This window comes from Neopsephotus bourkii, unplaced genomic scaffold, assembly GCF_033783945.1.
Source record: "Neopsephotus bourkii isolate Nb327-2 ecotype Australia unplaced genomic scaffold, CSIRO-AGI_Nbou_v1 NB_1589, whole genome shotgun sequence".
NCBI lineage: Eukaryota > Metazoa > Chordata > Aves > Psittaciformes > Psittacidae > Neopsephotus > Neopsephotus bourkii.
In genome coordinates this window covers 4,599,236-4,615,744 of record NW_026902065.1, presented here as the reverse complement: position 1 = coordinate 4,615,744, position 16,509 = coordinate 4,599,236, and the positions used below count along the sequence as shown (strand labels likewise).

At 40.3% G+C, this 16,509-nt stretch overlaps 1 protein-coding gene across 8 annotated transcripts in view; it reads left to right on the top strand.

Moving 5' to 3' along the window:
- The window catches only part of TBXAS1 (thromboxane A synthase 1), a 244,067-nt gene that overhangs the window by 123,760 nt on the left and 103,798 nt on the right, over positions 1 to 16,509 (top strand). For all 8 annotated transcript variants that reach the window (XM_061371924.1, XM_061371923.1, XM_061371931.1 and 5 more), the window contains one exon: positions 14,342 to 14,458. In XM_061371924.1, coding sequence (XP_061227908.1) covers positions 14,342 to 14,458 — 117 coding nt within the window. The remainder of the gene's footprint in view (positions 1 to 14,341; positions 14,459 to 16,509) is intronic.

Sequence of the window (16,509 nt, the reverse complement as noted above, 5' to 3'; positions counted from 1 at the left end):
TAGGGCCATTATTATACTAACCCTTGCAAGCTTCTGCTCTTCATTTTAAGTCTTTTAAAAGTAGTAAAGTAGTATTGAAGTAGTATTGTCATCTCAAAACTAGTGGTAATAATTCTCTCTTTAGTCATTCGTTCAGGTAGCTAAATCCATTTACCTGTCATTATGTTTATATTTGAACTTAAACATATGAAAGGATTGTGGGAATATTTATGGTTGATATAAAGACAGTATTCTTATCTAGCACAATGCTGACAACCTTTTGTTAAGATGTCTTAGCTGGACTTGCCATTCCCACAGCAAGGCCTACAAAATGGATTGTGTGAGCATTCCTCATCTGGTTCAGCTCAGAAGCTAATCCATCTTAGTTTATGTATCCATGCAGACTTTTTCAAAACTATGCAGGCTGACTTGGCTCTGAAGCAGATGATGAGTGCTCACAAGTGCTCTCCACCAGCTCCATTTCAATGGTGGTTATCTCCAATAGATGCGGGGTGGTGAACAGCTGATGGGGTAGTAGCATCTTAAATTGATGCAGCTGGTTTTGTAGTTGTTCTCTGACCAGAACCTGGAAAGTTCTCTTCTGATCTTTACAAAATTACCTAGCAATTAACTCCAGTAAAATTTATACCGCCCTGGTTTTTCACCTGTGATGGTACACTATGTAATGTTCATTCTTCAACAGTAAAACTTCCATGGCAAATTATGTTTAGAGACGGTGTGCTCTTTACCCTGACAGTGTGTTCCAGCTATAAATCTTATGGATTGCAAGTGAAAAATGAATTGGTAGGTCTCATTTTAGTCTCTAGTGAAAAGTTGTCTTTGTTTATATAGCAACCGCATACTTTGGCACCATTTGTTGTAAATAGTTGATAGCAGATAGTTGGCTGGTCTGAGCCATAGGAAGGGAACATGCTGCAGTGTATTATGCACTGTGCATAGTGCTTCTGACCATGACCAAGGAAAGTTGCGGAGCACTTGCCAGTGCTTCTGACTTTTCTTCAGTGTTAACTTCACCACACTTAAAGGAAAGAAGAGTAAAATTCAAGTCTTCATTCCCAAGTCTCCAGTGTAACGAGCGCTTCCTACTCTGAGCACACTTGGCCACTGCTTGTTTTTATGTTGATTCACCTGCTTGTGAAGGCTTGGTGATGGCTAGGGGAAGCTCCATTCAGCCCCACAGACACATTAAGCAGCAACAGATATAAATATATAGATATATATATATATATGAATCAGGAAACAGCTGTCCTGCAGCAGAAGAAGAGGATTGTTGATCACTGTTAATTATTTACTCCTGCCACTCTCTTCTGACTCATCTTAAGCAATAGAAGCTAAAATAATTACATTCTTTACTGAAATAATGTCCCATTCTTCTTCTTTTCCTTTCACACTTGCTCTTGCAGAAAAGGGTTTGGGGAAATAAGCATTAAAAAACAAGAGCTGCCTTGCACTGTTCTCCCCTGCCTGACTAATTGTAAATTGAAGATACACAAGATACTTTTTTTTTTTTTTTTCCTTTTTTCCCCTTTTCAAGGCAACTGCAGAGGACAGCTTCCCCATTTCGTTTTCCATTTTCAGTATGTGCATTTAGATGAAGCTAAAACTGCTTCCTTGCACTTTTTATGCAAGCTTTCCTAAAATAATTTGGAATAATTTAACAATGGCTCAGAAACACTCCAGTTTAACCAGTGGTTGATCTTCAATCACATTTTAATGTCATCAGGACTATGTTGGTATTTCATCAGTTCCAAGGAAGCTGTATTGTAGCAGAGGCAATGGTGATATCTATAATTAAAGTTTCCCAGTGTCTCTCATGACAACATTTGCCTTTCAGTAGATTATCAGACTTTAACTGCTTCAATTAATATTTTCTATTCAGAATTTTTCAGTCAAAATAGTCTCACTGTTTTGGAGAAGAAGCTTGAGGAAAAGATAGGGTTATTTGTCCATTGCAGGGAAAAATAAACCCAGTCTTCTTATTTGATTTTGGCTTTCTTCCCTCTAGTGTAAGGACTGGATATTAAAACCACTTTGAAAGTCTAACCAAACTGCTTAACTTTATAAGCCCCTGAAGAATTTCAGTAAACACAGACTCAACAAAAATTATTAAAGAATAAGGAAACTTGCTAGTATCACTCTCTGGTGACAGGGCTCTGCAGATTGCTAACTTCCATAAGTTATCATGTGAGCTTTATGTCTGAAGGCTGAGGATCCCGGGTTTGTGACTGATTCATTCACATGAAAGATTTTTTTTTTAATATGTATATAAAATATTAAAAACTTTCAGGATACTAATAAAGAAAATAATGTTACATTTGCAAAATCAAATAGAGGTCGATGGGGAGGAATAGTACAGGATAACATAACTAAGGAATTGCATTGCATTTTTGCATATGCCGTAGGATACAAAGGCTGCACTCAGTCTAAGATTTTCAAACCTTTTAATTTGATTTTGTTTGTTTTTTCTCTCTTATTTTTTTTCCTGAAATAATCATAATTGACTGGAATATATGCCATGCTATATTGCCAGCATCAAGAATTTAAAAAGAATATAATTTATATGGCCCTTCATCTTTTCTGAGATTTGATTAGGAAATGTGTGGGAGATAGAAGCTTCATGCTGTGGCTGATTTTGAAAAGTCAAAAACTGAAATAATAATTAAAAGTTGATTAGAATATTTTGTCTTGAGTTGCAGCTTCTAATAGAAAGTCAAAGTTGTTTCAATTTGCAAAGCAAAGTTATTTTGTTCTAAAAACATATATAACAGAATATTTTATTGGAGCTTTTGTCTATTTTTTCTTCCAGAAAGCCTGTAAAAAAAAAACAATTTTGCAGTATTTCCAGTTCCTCTCAACTATGTGGCTTTATTTAACTTTCTCTAATCAGCTCTGGTTTTAATTTGTTTAATGTTTCATTTGAGTTTTTAGAGGGAGCTTCCCCTCCCTAATTGATGTTTCACCATGTCAGATTAGATGTTCTCAGGATGCCCCAGCTGCTGGATGGTGCAGACTTGGTTTTCTCTCCTCAGTGGTCAAGTGGAACAGCTCTTATTTCCTCACTTTTTTCAGCTGGTCCCTCAGCAGTCATGATAGGTTTTATAAACTGGCCATGCACAGTCAGTTTTGGATGTAAGAATTTAGGATGGTCCCAGGGATAGGATTTATTCTAAGTAAAAATTTCAGCAGGGTTTTAGCCATGTTACAGGGGGCTATTTTCTTCAGTTTCAAGATCCCTTTTATTTTTCAGGCTGTTGGATGCTGGGGGGGGAGGGCACAGACTCAGCATGGACCTCAGATGTGGGAGAAGCAGCTGTGGAGATCCAAAATGGGTTTTATGATGTGGGAGCATGTGCTTCACTGGCCAGCACTTGTGGTTGGAAATGGCAACCCCTTCCTTTCCCCCTCTCCTACCCACCAGTAAAACTGGGTTTCAAAGTGCAGATAAAGATCGCTTGCAGAAAGGCTAGGTGTGTGCAATTAAGGTGATGGCAATTTCAGTGGTGCATGGTCTTCTAGAGAGTGAGGCCTCTTTTCTCCTTCATATAGGAAGTCCCAGGAGGCAGGACTATGGCAGCCTCCACTGGAGACCCCCATTGCCTTTCTGTGTGTGCCTGGTTGTGGTGGGGCTAATACTCAGTGAAAGGTTGCATGTCTTTGAATCAAACAGGTGGCACATGCTCCTTCCCTGGGCGCTCAATAAAAACCATCTAAATCCCAAATACCATTCTGTACTAGTGTGCATTTCCTGAGCTTCCAGCTTGTCTACACTTGAAATGCTAGTGCTGACTTTTTCAGGCAGCAGAAAGGGTATCTGACCCATTCCTCTAGTTTCGTATCAAAGTGCCAGAGCAGTAAAACTGAGGCAATGGGGTGGTGAAACTGGCCCCCCAAATGCTGTGTTGCCTGAAGGAGGTGTATTTTGCAAGAAAGGGACTGGTGAGCACTGGGCTGTGGGCTCCAATGTGTGGGTTTTTTGCTTGTTTTTAAATTTTGTCTTACCCTAGAACTCTCAAAATGACAGGATATGGTGATGTGCTTTACGCTTCAGAATCCACACTGCTAGCTATTACAAGCCTAATATGTTTGAGAAGGCAAAAGTAGCTGACACTGTTAATTTATTTTGAAAGAGGTACTTGCTGATACTCGGAGGAGCATTTTAGCTGCTCTCCTTGAAGAAATCAAGTGAGAGCGATGTGAGGAACAGACTGGTTACAGGTTGTTTGGGAAGTAAGGCTATTTAACTGAAATTGTGAGCTCCAGGGAGCTCATGATAAGTCTTGTAATAGTATCTGTACGCAACAGGACTTTATTGTTGTTGAAATTATGACAAACATTTAATTCTTGATGTGCTCAAATTAATTTGTGAGAGTCCAATGAACATGTGCTATTTCATATAAGCATGTTTTGACATTCTTTGATAAATTAGAATGTATTTTTTTACTTGATTGAAAACAGACAAATAAGCACAAATATGAAACCTTGGAAGATAAAATCCTGAAAGTGTGCCATGCAACTACTTACAAAGTTTTGCAGCCTAGCTCTTCTTGGGGGACGAATAAATGAAGAACGAAAGCAGCTACTACTATCAGGAAAATGCATTAGTGTTTTGACAGATAGATGTGGAGATCTTCATACATAAAGTTTGGGTTTTTTTCCCTGATGTGTAAATATGCACTTAATGTAATTAGAAACAATTGTGAATTAGCAAGCAGGGAATTCAAATTCTTCAGTTAAGCGGATATTGCAAATGTGATTTGTTGACAGCTTGCCGTGCTGCCATTAGAGCTGACCTGGAATTTTCTTTCTGAACTACATTTCAAAGGAAAACTAACATAAAAAGAGACACACTTGGCCAGGGAGTGCTCTGTCTCTGACTAGCAGCAGATGCTTAAGAGCAGAAGAACAGTGCAACTGCAGAGTCTTATTTCCTATAGAATAGCTCCCTAACATCTGACTGTCCACGGCTGATTTCCTGAGCTGGAAACTGCATCCATGTTTTAAATTTTTACTAGTCCTTCCCTTCCAGCAGTTTGATTTAAATAGCATCTTGAATGCATTTGTCATTTTGAAAACCATGAGGGGTCCTCACAAGCAAACTTTTACTTGATGTTGTTTTCAAATTTTCATTTCAGCACTGGGGGGAGAAAAGGTGAAATACCTTTTCCTTGAGTTGTTTTGCATGTATTGGAGATCATTGGTGTGGAGCAGTGATTCCATATGTTCTGTTTCAGATTAGATAAATGACAGTTTGAGATGTATTTTGTGTATCAGGATGTTGTCACACAGGAAATGAGATATTAGGCTACAACTTTTAGGTGTTACATGGTAAGCTGGAAGACCGGTAGAATCCCTTTGACAAGACCCTTAGCTTTTGGTCATAGTTTACTACTTACTCGTTTACTTTTAGTGTTCCTCAGTGCTTTTGAGATTTTAAGTTAGCCTGGCCTGTTTATGATTTTGTTTCTGTATTACAACGTCTAGGTGAAGCAGGTCAAACCTGTCAATATATTGTCAATAAAATCTGAAATACATGAAAAAGTGTTATTTTTTTCATATATGCTCTGCTCTGAAGAAAAGTTTTGCATACAAGTAATATTTTTAAACAAAGCCCTTGTTATGCCTCCCCTTCACCCGGCTGGCTTGCCTCTGCTGGCGATCAGAAAGTCTTAAGCATCTAACTCAAACTTGAGGAACTTAATTTGAAAATACAGAGTGCTCAGTCATGCGCTGTGCTTGGGAGTGCCTTGGAGCTGGTGATTTCAACAATGATATTTATCAGCCACCTGGAATTCTTTTTCTAACCATAGTCAGAAGCAGTCTGGTGCCAAAGCACTTAGCAGTGTTGAGACCTACACTAGGTCCAACTTAAAAGACCTGTGAATATGAAGTTTCAAGAAAAGATGGATCTCCCTGGTACCTTTGAAACTGTCTGGTGGTTCAGGCTCTGAAGAGAATGGAGCAGCAGCAAATATGTTCCTGTGAGTCATGGGAGAAAGTGGTGGAATTGAGTGTCGTCAATACAGTCTCCAGTGACAAGGGGAGCTGCACAGAGTCACAGAGTCCAAGAGAAAGGCTTTTATGCATTTTTTTTCTGCTGGAAATCATTCCAAGGCACTAGTATCTCTGGGAAGGGCCCTACCTAGAACCTATAGGTAATTCTTGGGGAAGCTGCACTTGCAGCCTTATGTGTTGAAGCTATTTCACATTCCATGCAGTCCTTGGACAGGACAGGGGTTTAGCACTATCACTTCCTGTACCTTCCCCTAGACTGTACTCCTGCTGTGACGTTCTTTGCTTCTTCATTATTCTGTTTCCTTACTTTTCTTGCTATCCTTACCCACAGGAAGGCATTGTAACATTTTATCCCCCCCCCCCCCCCCCATGTGAGTTTGGTTTCCTCAGTGACAGTATGAAAATGACTTCTTTCATTTTTCAGTTGAAAGAAAGGGAGTAATCCCTGGTCACTGCTGTAGTTGTCTTTATTTTGGAGCATATTATAGACTGATTCCCATGAGAACGGAGGTACCAGTGCCTTAGGGAGGTGCAGAACACTTCCTGCATTGCTGTCACAGCAGCTTGGACAACTCTGTGCTCAGGTGTGGTGAATTCTCTTCTGAGGTATCTAAAGGCATATCCAAGACTTTGGGGTCAGGATTATGACAGGGATCAGCAGCTGAGAAGACAGGCAGTGGGAGGCTGATGTTCCTGTGCAATGGAAAGATCTAGTCCGAGTTCTCTATGGGCATTGCCTGCCATTCCTATGTAAACCAGTGATTGAAAGCATAGGATCTGTAAAAAAAAACCAAACAACAAACATCTGTAGCAAAAGTTATTTGGGACTGTTTTTCTCCAATTATCTCTATGATCTGTAAAAGGAACCTGCTGGTCCTAAACCTTTCCTTTAGGAAAAGTGCATGTAAACAGGGAAGATTTTATAGTCTTCTGACTTTATCTGACATTAAAAAGTCCAGTTACGTCAGCTGAAAAGTAGATTTAAGCATTGTGTTTAAAGACCGCTGCTGAGCACAGCAGAAATTGCATGTAGAGCTCAGGTTCTCTAGTATAACCTGAATTTAGTACCAAAACTCCTAATTAATTAATAGTAAATACTTTTTATTTTGTGTTGATTGTTTGGTCCCAAATATGCAAACTGACTGCCATATGCAAACTGGTGTGCACTTTATTTTGATCTTGCTTACACCAACAAATGGAATGATGTGTGACTTGCATCAGTCTGGGTCAGACTGCAGGAGGCCATTTGTGTTTATTTTAGCATTTATTAATGATTATATTTACCTCATTGCAATGACTTGCTTTGGTTTCTATTGGCAAAACCACGACTCAAGAGAATGTTTGCGAAGACAAGAACAGATGTTTCCAGGCTGCTCACCACAGGGAGGAAAAAAAGCCAGTATTTACATGTAAGCTGATGTTGGCTGTGCCATTTTTCCAATGAGTAATGATGAACAGTAGCAGTTAGTCAGTTGCTGAAGATCTTGATTTGACAAAAAAAGAATGGGCCTGAAGGCGCCTTTTTGTATAGTCTGATCTGCACAGTAGAGTGGAAGACAATTACTGTAATGACCGAAACCAATTCTACCTTGTAACATTCTTTTGAAGTATCTTAATGACCAAGGAGAAACTAAAATCTTAATGAAATAGATAATGAAGAGAAAAATTTTGAAGTGATGGGGCTACAACATCTGTGTAAGCAAGGTGGAAATAATAATAAACTACAGGTTATAGGATGTAAATGAACTCTGTTTTGTTTTTAACAACATGCAGCACAGTGATCTCATGGTTCAAAGAGAAGCCACTACACATGTCTTTGGATGTCGTGAATGCAGGAAGAGCTGAGCATGACATTTCCTCTTACAAAACACCAGGCAAGTTTGAAGGAATATACTGTACCGGTATACCGACAGGGAATTTTTAAAACTAATATATGGATGCATTTTCTGACTTCCCACTTTCATCATCAACTTATGGCAGGTTTTTAATGGTTTAGTAAATGATCATAATCAACATACTGAAGGTTTAGTAAGATGTATTCCTTCAGATAGCTCAAGGGCTTTTTTTCTCTAACGTTTTTTTAATAGGAAACATTATGGTGATCTGTAAGTGTCATGCCAGTGCCACTGGCTAGATGAAATGCCATGAGAGCAATTCATGGGCTTACTGGTTCCACCTTCTGGCTGAACTGTGGGTGATGGCTGTCAGTCAAGTAGGGTTGAGCAAGTAATCATGTAAAAAGAGTTTACAAATAATTCCTGTCTGAGGTGTAGGGATAGAGTCTTGTCGTCATGATACAAACTTTCTCTCTGTTTTTCATTAACTTTCATTTCATTAAATTCAGTTTAAAATGACAATTTGTTAAGCATAGTGGCAATATCTAATCACAGGTGTGTTTTTAACAGGAGAAGGACAGCAACTCTCTTGGAAAATAAGGTTATGAATGGAATAACCCACTGATGTGCCAGTGCTGTGGCCTGCTTATCGATTCTGGAGCTCACCCAGGGAGAGAAAGCCTAGACTTGTTCCCCCAGAACTATCACAGATACTGCATGGCATTCACAAGGGCTTGGAGAAGGGTGACCCCTTGCATTGGGAATGTACACCAAAAATACACCCAAAGAGGGTAAGGGTGGAGGTGGAGGGAATCCAGAGCTAGACTTAACCCTGGATACTGCAGTGTCCATGGGAACAGAAGAAAGGCAGGAGGTGAGAGGAGTGAATGATGCACATTAACATGAGTTGTAGGGTCAACATTAGGGCAAGAGTTCAGGGGAGCATGTGTATAGGATTGCAGTTAAAGCTGGATCCTGCAAAGCCTGCAGGGCTAGAAGAAAACTATGGAGTTCCATGAAGGCAAATGGTGCTTGCTGGGTATTACTAATGCCAGAAAGTTTTGGAGTTACTATTGGGATTTGGAATTTGGGTGCTCTAAAGCCTAGTTCCTTGTTTGGATCTCACCAGGCTTTCAGTGCTGAGTGTTGGCTTCAGCAGAAGTAAATCTCTTTTGATTGGTTTTGTTAGCACTAGGTCATGATTAAGTCTAAGATAACAAAATTTATGGAATCCTGTTTTATAGAGTTTCCTTTCTTGCTGTGTTGTCAAAGCATGTGAAGTAGATTAGCAGCTAGCTCTATGGAGGTGAATGGCTTATATTGTAGGTTTCAAAGCTAGTAGGTTTCTAAAGGTCTTTAGAGGTGCCCTTTCGGTTCTTTGAAGATTCACCTCTGCAGGATATTTTAAGAGTTAATGACTGCATTAAATTTATTCTGCTGGTTGCAAACCTTCACCTCATTTTCTTACCAAAGGAAGAAGAGAAGTTTTCTGAGGTAGCATTGTGTTGCTCCTACCCTTCCTTCTGCTCCAGGCAGTGACTGCTGACTGCCAGAGGTTCAGCCTAGCCTGCTCGTGACAAACTCATAAAAGGAGCAAATGACTTATGAATCGTGCAAAGCTACAGTTACCACAGAATGGTTTGGGGTGGAAGGGACCTTAAAGGTCATCTTGTTCCAATCGAGGGACAGGATATTAGTGCATGAGTATGTCCTACAGATGTCCACATTGATATGCTTCTTAGCATGGTTTTGCCCTTTATTGATCCCTCAGGCATGGTCTGGGCACAGTTCAGGAGGTGCGCATGTACCACAAAGAGTTTGGATACGGCCATTCTCTTTGGGAAAGTGATGTAACCACAGGAGGTGTTCTGTACCACTTGGCCTCAGATCCAGAGGAGTCACTTCCCTGAATTATTCAGTAATACACAGCAAGCAAAATTGACTCAGGGACAAACAAGCTGATAACTGTGTCTGAAGGATCAGTATAAGGAACAGCTTGAAAAGGAGGTAATTCTTGTGTCAAATTCAAAGATGCTGTACATTTGCAAACATTATTTTGTTTTCTGTTTTAAAAGCACTGGTATTCTAAAGGATTTGTTTGGAAGCAAATTCCTCCAATTTTCTTTGTTGTTTCTGATGGCTTGTCTGTGATTGTGGGAACTCAGTAGCGCTTGCAGGTATGCTGCAGCAGATTGCCATGCTGCCAGTAGTTTTCATGCAGCATTACTGTACCGTGGTCAGAAATGGTTGATTACACAGGAGAAGGAAGCGCAGAGCAATTGTCAAGTATTTAGGTAATGTTAGATGGAATATGAATCTGATTGCATTTGACTTAAAAGCAACCTACTTCCCCACCCAAAAAACAAAATCCCACCCCTGAAAATATTAAACCTGTCTCCCATGGTAATTTTTTTAGTGATTTTTATAGGCTAAATAATTCTCAGACACAGCTAGTACTTTGTCCATTCAGAGAGAGATGACACTTCATCTTTCACTAAGACACTTCAGGCTCATTCTCATACCAAATCCATTTTCATTCCTGCTATATGAACCTGTAACATAGGTTATGCAATTAGGAGGAAAGTGTTTGCAGAAATGATAAGGAAAACCTGATAAATGAAATCTGCTATACACTGTCAGTCAAGCTGATGCTATTCCAATAAGCACAAACATGTTTTTTTGTTTCCAGCTTAAGAGACAGAGTAAAATAATTTATGGCCAAAATTGTCTTTCCTTCCTCACAGCATTTATATGTATATAACAGTAGACATCACAAAATATGTTAAGGGATCATTATTGATATAGGGTAGAGTGCTAAAAAGGCAATGCTATGGTTAGCACTGTAGTTATATCATTAGAGTTAATGGACTTTTTGTTCCGTAACTGGGCTCCTCTCTGTGAATGAGCTATATACCTTTATGCTATATGTCTTTATGCAATTAGGAACAATTTTAGGGTGAATGTTTGGTTTTAGGGAAGGGATTTTGCTTTCAAGGCAAATGCAGTCAGATTTATATCACATCTGTTATTATCTAAGTGGAGTCTTGTCTTCCAGAGGAGATTTATCTTATACAGTGCACAGATTGGGCAGCCTTCAATTTAGGAATGGATACAAAATACTTTTCCAAGTGTTGCTCTATAATTTTTTTCCTTTTTATCTTTTCTGCACACTATTCAAACTTGGAAGACAAAATCAGTCATTTCTTTGTGGGGAAATATGATTCTGCTCTTTCTCTCTATTTTCTGAAGGCCTCAGAAATGGTAATGTGTCGTTAGCAGTTCTGAGGAGGTGATATGATATCTCCACGTTATAAATCAGGAGTGAAGGCTGGTGCCTGAAGCACAGCTCTGAGAACATTTGCTAACTTGGGGACCCCATTCAGTGACCCAGTTTCTTGGAATAATTCATTCTGTGTGATCAAGGCACCTTCTCCTCTTGTTGATTTTGGTGGCATTAGTGCTCAGGACCTCTCCAATCTGGGCCTCAGTGCTTGAAACAGAAGACCAAAGATAAAAGGTCTTGGTGACCAGCTCAAGATTTAATGTAAAGGGCTTCCCTACCAGCACATAAGAACTGTGGAGCAGAGGCTATCAAACAGTACTTTTTTCAAGGATGATCCTCATTTCTGGTTGTCCAGAGCCTCTTTCTTCTGATTCTACTATGTGTTTGAATACCTAACAAATGAAGCAGTGCTTCAATGGCTGATGATCTCTATAGCTGCACTTCTGATTCTCAGAACAATACATGCTGAGAAGTTAGAAAACTGATCATTTATTTGAAAAGGGTACTCAGAGAAAACAGTCCAAACCACTTCAGCTTTGACAGCATGTCCCAAGTTTTCCCTGTTATTGCATGAAATAGGACAGTCTTAAGTCTAAATTTAAAATGTGCCCGTATTCTATCTTACTGTAGTTATCTGATCAGAGTACCTGAGTCAGTCTCTTCCTCCAGCATAATATGTTGATATGCACTCTTCTACTTGAAAACAGCTCATCTTTGCTCAAAACTGGTCTGTAGTGTCAACTGAGTGACATTCATTTACTGCGCTGGGTGGTGTTGCTGAGAAGTAAAACTATCCCATTAGCCTGTTTGCGGTATAAAATAGGCTTTTGCATTTTACAGGCTTATGCAGTGTGGTGAGATTCTGGCAAGTGTAAAGGAAAAAGGTGTTAAGGAGAGCTGGCAGCTCCTTAAAGAAAAGATATTAAGTGCAAACTTCCAATAAGGAGGAAAGTTAAGGAAGTGCAGTAGAAGACCAGTGTAGCTAAGCTGTCAGCTCTTCATAGCCCCTGAAGAGAATGTTTTTTACAGAGTGGGAAGTAGGTCAGATTTCCAAGAACAAGAGTAAAAAAAAAAACCAAAAAAAACATGTAGGGACAATAAAGGCACACATCTTGAGGCACAAAATGAGATTGAAGTATCCAGGTGTGTAACAGGTGGTAAGGACTCAATTTTCTTGTACATTAGTAATGAAACAAAGACGAAAATAAAATGTTAGAGGGTGAAAGAGATCAACAGATGGCATTGAGGAGGCCATAGTGTCTTCAGTTTGTTTGGGTCTTTCCCAGTAAAGTGGATACTGCTGCTACTGATAACGTGGGGGACTATGCTGCCACTGCTACCCTGGGCAAGTAGGCAGGGGCCTGGGTGCTAGAAGATCTCACATGTGCAAATGAGTGCCTCTGTACAGCTTGATATCTACAGAAATGTACACCTTCCACCCCCCACCCACCAATTTGAGGGTGATTTGTCTGGAGGACATTGCTGTAGAATACCTGAAATATTAACTGAAGATGACTTGGAAAGTGCTTGGGAACAGTCCGCTGTGGAAGGCAAGCATGAGCTGGGAGGATCCCAGAGGTGGCTGCTTTGCAAGTGCTATTATGTACTTCTGTTATTGGGTTAGAGATGGCACTGAGTGTGATAACAATTCATGCAGAAGGCACTAAGTTTTTAAGGATGAATGACACTACGAAAGAAAGGGCCACAACTGAAAGTGATCTTAATTAGTTGGAGAAGTAATCATAAAAAGAATGGTCACAGTTCAACAATGACATGTTCTATATATGACTCTTTGGAGTAACCAACTTTAATGATAGAGGCTGGGGAATAATTTCCATGGGAGTAATTATTCAGAAAAGAAGCCTGCTACTTGCAGGGAACCACAAGCCAGTATGAGTTGACATCGTCATGCTGTGGTATGCATGTTCCAGGGTGAATAGAAACAAATATAGTCTGTGGAGCCCATGAGAAAAAGATTCCTCTGTGCTTGGAGTACCATGTCAAGTCACAGGGACTGTACCTTGAGAAAGATGTAAATCAACAAGATTATGCAGAGGAACAGCAATAAAGCTGAACAACCAGTCCAGGTAACATGACTGATAAGTATATATTGAGTAAATTGGTGTTATTTGGGGCAGATGGCAGCAATATAATCAGTAGTTATATCCTTCTGTATGTATAGGCTGCTGGAAAGAAGGAGAGAATGACCTGTTTTCTGTGCCTGTAGTAGCACAAAGACTAAAGACCGTAAGTTCCAGCAAGAGAAATGGTGCTACTATGGAAAGAGTAGTCTGGCACTGGAAGAGTTTACCTGGGGAGGTTATTGAATTTCCATTGTTGGAGGTCTTCAAGAGCAATTGGGAAACATCCTCTGGCAGTAATATATATTGTGGTAGATTCTGCTGTGGGGCTGAACAACTTCTGATGCCTATTCCAGTCATAACTGCATTGTTTTCTGACATGCTTTCCCTTCCATCTTTTTTATCCTTTTATTTCTTGTTAAGTATCACTGTTCTCTGGGTAGGGATTTCTTGGGGGGGGGGCCCCCCCAGGATGGATGGATTAAAATTTAGCAAATCCATAGCAGTCATCTTAGTACAGAACTGCATGGGGCGGCACTTTAAATTACTATGTTTGACTGACTACTGAAGTTATAAGGGTCCCAGGCCACAGCTTAGTGAGAGTGTTCTTTATGGATGGATTAAGGCCTGGGACTTGCTTTCTAATCAGCATATTTTCTGATGACTTTTAAAATGCATGTAACAGTTTGACATACCAGCTGTCACCAGAAATCGTGTCCCCCCACCAACACCCGTGTGTGGTGCGTTGGCACTCATGTCATACAGGGAGGGAGTGTTGACAGGTTCTTTTGCTAGTCACCTTAGAAAGGGAGGAAAGAAGCCAGGGTTCAGCAAAAGAGAACTGGCAGTCACAGGAGAACACTAGGGATCGCAGAACCAGAACAATCAGAGCAAGGAGTTGCTGGACTGGCCTAGGGCTTTTACAAGCCCAGGAGGAAATGCATGCAGCAAAAGGGAAATATTCTTCAGCCTCATCCATGTTTAGTTTGGTGCTTGAGATTGATTTGAACTTCTCTTGTCATGGGACAGCAGTGCAACGCCATTCATGGCCAACCTTTTCAGCCTCCAAAGTCTTGAGTAGCACTAGTTGCATTTGTGTTAAAACCGAATCATGTTTTCTTTTGACTTAGAAGCCAAATTTGATTTCCAAGCCAATGCTTGACAGCATCCTTTGTCTTCGTGATGACAGATGGAAGTATGTGCGGAGACTCCTGACCCCAGCCTTCAGCGATACCAAACTGAAAGAGGTAAGGTGTAGACTATGCTGCTTTCATAAATTGTAAGACATAATCCTTTTCTTTTGTGCAGGCATATACTTTATATAGGTTCATATTAAGGATAGGTAAAACCTGCTTATTTTGTACTAGTTTATTTAGACATGAAGAGCACGTGCAATGGTGTATACGTACAGTGTGATCCATGTCATAGACTGGTGAAAATCAGAATAGATCATCTGATTTGATCCTGTGTCTTCATATAAACTAGTTTGCCCATAAAAGCATAGCAGACTCAAAAAGGACCCTTATAATTTCTTCTTCCCTGCCCTGCTAGGAGTAAGCTAAAGTACGGGAAAGGTTATTGCTCCCAGTTGGAGCATAGCTTTTTGTGATCTGCAGAGTCAGCAGCTCTCACGTTAACACAGGAACTGCTGTCAGTCTGTTTTCATTTCTCCATCTTCTCCCCCCCCCCCTTAATTCTTTAATCCTTTCATATAATAAAATAAGTCACTGGAACAAAATATCATTGCCAGATAAATACCTCTGACTGAAAATAAATGTCTCTATGCTGACCTGCTGCTAATTTCCTATAAATGTCTCAGCATTTACTTAGCCATGGGAACCTATTCCCCAGTAACAAGTTCCTATTCCAGTGACACGATATCTCTTAATTAAATGCAGATAAATGATTGACTGGTTAAAGTCTTCTTTCAAGGGGAAAAATGAAGAAAAAACCAAAACACAATAAAAACCCCACCTATTTATATATTTTATTCTGAAAGGGAACCATGCATCACTCCGGTGCCCAGTCCTGGGCTGTAAAATTTTCCACTGGGCAGACGCTTGTGTTGTTTTGACATGCCGCTGTCGAAATCCACAGTAACATCTAAATGTGTCTGGCTCTCCCAGCTCTATAGACAGCGGTCGCTTAGCAACACCGGCTGTCACCTCCTTATTATGGTAAATTCTAATTGGGCAGCAGCCTGGTAGAGATGCTGATTAATCACGACTGACAATGCCATTGGTTATGCGCCCCGATATTTGCTCTGTCCCTGGCTCCATCATGAAATTTTAGCGAGGCAAGGATGTTTAAATATGCAAGCAATTAGTTCCTTGTGGCGTGGTGGGGAGAGGAGAGCTTTTCCTAGAGGAAGTTAATCTGCCTTACTGCAGGTCATCAGCTCTTTGCAGGTGGACTAACAAAAGATAAAGCGGTGCTCCCCTCAATTTGCAGAGAGCAGCCTCTGCCAGCACCAGCCAGGCAACTTGACTGAAGAGAGCACTGAGGCTCTCAGCACCATGTTTTAGGGGTGGGAATACACCGGTCTGCAGGGTTTGACCAATAAACCTGGGTGGGAGAAGAAGTCACAGTGCTCACTTTACGCTGCTTGGTGGTGGAGCTGCACACAGGAGTAGTAGTAGGAGGTAAAATGGAAGGCTGGGTAGTGTCCCGTAGCTGTCCCACATGGAAAAATTGAGATCTATTTTTTTTTAGCCTGATACGCAGCTTTCCCTGTGCTGCCTCTTCCAAGTCTGTGTAAGGGGTGTGATTGTGCCAGGGTGACCTGGAAATGGTCACTTTCTTCTCCCAGCCTACAGGAAGTTGAAAAATGAGTGGGGAATGTCTCTCTGAAAGGCCCAACTTTGTTCTTCTGATCGATGTCTTCACCATAAGACTGTCCACCCCTACAGAGAGGGACACTTGCAAAAAATCCATGTGAGCTTAAGAACCTCTTTTTAATGGGTGCACTCCCCAGACTTGCATTTCATTTTCTACCCAAATATATCAGCAGTCCTGGGATTTGAACTTAATGCAACTTAGGTCCTTCTTATGTGCTTCTCTTGCTGTTGCTTAATTTAGGAGCCATACCAACACTTCTCAAAGGAAATCAATGCTCATTAATTATGATCTCACTTTTAACTCTCCCATATTTAGTACTCTCTCGGAGCCTCTACAGCAGCATATGCTATGTTCTAGTATTGGCAGTACTAGAGAGTATTCTGAATTATGTAGAAGACATCCTGTTTATAATAAACTCTTCCTCTCTACCTCAAATGAGTTACAAATAAGCTAGTTTTGG